General features: G+C 36.9%; 1 protein-coding gene across 1 annotated transcript; it reads left to right on the top strand.

The window, feature by feature from the left end:
- The first annotated feature begins 283 nt into the window (after positions 1-283).
- LOC121256945 (cytochrome P450 71B9-like) lies at positions 284-2,940 on the top strand. The gene is made up of 2 exons (XM_041157753.1): positions 284-1,250; positions 2,201-2,940. The coding sequence occupies exons 1-2, from the start codon at positions 342-344 to the stop codon at positions 2,810-2,812; spliced, it is 1,521 nt and encodes a 506-aa protein (XP_041013687.1). The 5' UTR covers positions 284-341; the 3' UTR covers positions 2,813-2,940.
- Positions 2,941-3,277: the final 337 nt, after the last annotated feature.

Here is a 3,277-nt window from a genome sequence, read left to right as displayed (position 1 = left end):
GATTATAATTATAAATATATAACCAATAAATATCTTTCTACAGGAAGAAAAATCATTTACGTAATAAAATAATAGGTTCAGCGGCACGTGATTAATTAATATACATGTCACGAAAGTCATATTACAATTTCCGTTTCAGCGGACGGAACCAGCCGACATCTTTTAAGATCAATTGATCTCAAGACACGAAAGTCAGGTATAGCTAGGGACCAAAACGTCAAAAAAAGACACTGTTGACGTGTCTATATAACGAGGCCACAAATTATCAAAGGAGACAATCTGATCGATCAGTGCACGTACTTACTTAATAGAAGAAGATAAAATCTAGCTTTCCATCGATAATGTCTGTTTTCGCTGTACCCATATGGCTTCCACTTCTCCTTCTTCTCCCCTGCATTCTGCTACTCATGAAAAACAAAATTCATGGTCGGAGGCAAAACAAAAACCTTCCGCCAAGCCCTCCATACCTTCCCATTATAGGCAACTTGCACCAGATTGGTAATTTACCTCATCAATCTCTGTCGCGACTCGCCCAGAGATATGGCCCCGTGATGCTCCTCAAATTCGGTGCTAAACCGATTGTTGTTATCTCTTCTGCTAAGGCTGCAAAAGAGGTCTTGAAAGTTCATGATCTCGACTGTTGCAGTCGACCTCTCTCAGCCAGCGCTGGAAAACTGACGTACAATTATCAGGATATAGTCTTTGCACCTTATGGCGAGTATTGGCGAGAGATAAGGAAAGTCTGCGTTCTTGAGCTTTTTAGCGCGGCAAGGGTGCAGTCATATCGTTCCATCAGGGAAGAAGAAGTGGCTTTGCTTGTGAATTCAATATCTCAGTCTTCATCTTCTGCAACCCCTGTGAATCTCTTGGAGAAGATGTTGCCTCCTACTGCAAGTATTCTCTGTAGGATTGCTTTAGGAAAGAGCTTCCGGGGAAGTGATTTGGATAATGAGAAGTTTCAAGAAGTTCTTCATGAGGCTGAAGCCATGCTTGCAAGCTTCAGTGCATCTGAGTTCTTTCCATACGTGGGATGGATTGTGGACAGGTTCTCTGGTAGATTTCAAAGACTTGACAAGATTTTCCATGAGTTGGATAACTTTCTACAACTGGCAATTGATTTTCATCTTAATCCCGACAAGACAAAAGAGGAACACGAAGACCTCGTCGATGTGCTGCTCAGAATAGAAAGGGAGCAAGCCAAGTCTGGTGGAGCTCCGTTCACTAGAGATAACATTAAGGCGATCCTCTTCGTAAGAACACAATCTTTCCTCCCATGCATTGTTATTTATTACGGGTTCCTAATTTGTTTTTGCTTCAAGTTTTCTTTAGCTATACACAAAATATAAATACATAATCTCTCAACTTTTTATGGTCCCAACTTAATATTTCAACTAGAAGAAAAATATATATACAAAATAAAAATTTTGAGTCAGTAATAAATGAGCAATAGATAATGTAAAACTATAAATCTCATGTCTCTCTTCCACTTGAAATCTTTATGCCAGACAAAAAACTTGAAGAGACCTTGATCTATATGGTTATGATAATATATATATATATATATATATATATATATATATATATAGACTATCTCAACACTTCAAAGATTTATAAGGACACTAATAAATGTCAATGGCCGACACCTTTCTATTCTTTTCATTTGAAACTTTACGGATTCAGCAATGGGATTCGAATTTGGTCTGGAATTGGTTTTTTTTTTAGTGATTAAAAAGTGTTTGTTAACGATGTTATGATTTTTTTATTTTTTTCAAAAATTTTTATCATGAATAAAAAATAACATGAAGAAAAGAGAAGAAAAATGAAAAAAACTATGTTTGCCTTTTTGGTGGGTTCTCGGGCTACATCCCGGTACTCTTAGGGATTACGATTGTATTTGCTGTTAGAGTGGAGTTACTATGCTGCCCACTCTTACCGTTGGCGTTTCGTTCTGTGGTTTTTTTTTTATATATTTTTTTAATATATTTAAATATTTTTAAAAAATAAAAAATATACTAATACATTTAAAATCACTTTTTTAACCATTAAATAAAAAAAATAAAAATAAAAATTGACTAAAAATCAAATAGACCGGTCAAAATGGAGCAGCATAATAGACTTTCGTTTTGCTGTTATAGTTATGAACCTACGTACGGTTCTGATCACCTTCTGCAATTAACCCTCATATTTGGGTCCGTATCAGGATATATTTTTAGGTGGAAGCAACACTGCTGCAGTTACCACGGTATGGGCAATGGCAGAGCTTGCAAGGAACCCACGAGTGATGAAGAAAGCGCAAGATGAAGTCAGAAATCTCGTTGGAAACAAAGGAAAAGTCGCAGAAAGCGACACTCCTCATCTTCCTTACCTCAAGATGGTAATGAAAGAAACTCTTAGATTGCACCCTCCGGCCGCAATGCTTCTTCCAAGAGAAACTATGGCACCTTTTAAGATCAGTGGTTACGACATTTGCCCAAAATCATTGCTCCAAGTAAACAACTGGGCAATAGCAAGAGACCCTGAATACTGGAAAAACCCAGAAGAATTCAACCCAGAAAGGTTCGATGATAGCTCTATTGATTATAAAGGGCAAAACTTTGAGTTATTGCCATTTGGATCTGGTCGAAGAGGTTGTCCTGGGATGCATATGGGAACGACCACAGTTGAGCTTGCACTCGCCAATCTTTTGTACTGTTTCAATTGGAAATTACCCAGTGGGATGAAAGAGGAGGACATTAACATGGAAGAATCGACTGGTCCCGGCCTTACCCAGAAAAGAACACCACTGAAACTAGTTCCGGTCAAACTTTTTTAGTGGGAGTCAGATCAAAATAGCGTTAGCCGAAGTGCATCCCCTCTGGAATAGCCCTCTTTTGTCGATACATACATATGCTGCTACAGTACTTCATGTGAGATTAGTGGCAGCTAATAAATGGCGTGTTTGCCTTAATTTGTTTCTGATGATCATTGTTAATTTCTCATACTAGCTAATAAATGATATTGTAATTGAGCACAAAACCCCTTCATGATTTGGTTTATCTATTTTCTGATCAATCATATTGAACGAATGCACAAAATCGCTTATAATTAGAATTTTTCTTTTATATTATATTGATTTGGTTTCCCAGATGAGGTTTTTAAGGAGATTTCAATCTTACGTTGTTTTAGACTGTATTCTTGCGTTCTATTGACACCACATAATTTTATTATAAGAAATGTTTAAACTAAAGTCTTTAGTGTTTGGCTTTAACATCGATTTATAAATACACTTTTTCTAGCT

This window comes from Juglans microcarpa x Juglans regia, chromosome 3S, assembly GCF_004785595.1.
Source record: "Juglans microcarpa x Juglans regia isolate MS1-56 chromosome 3S, Jm3101_v1.0, whole genome shotgun sequence".
NCBI lineage: Eukaryota > Viridiplantae > Streptophyta > Magnoliopsida > Fagales > Juglandaceae > Juglans > Juglans microcarpa x Juglans regia.
The sequence above is the reverse complement of the archived record's forward strand: the minus strand, read 5'-3'. Positions and strand labels throughout refer to the sequence as shown.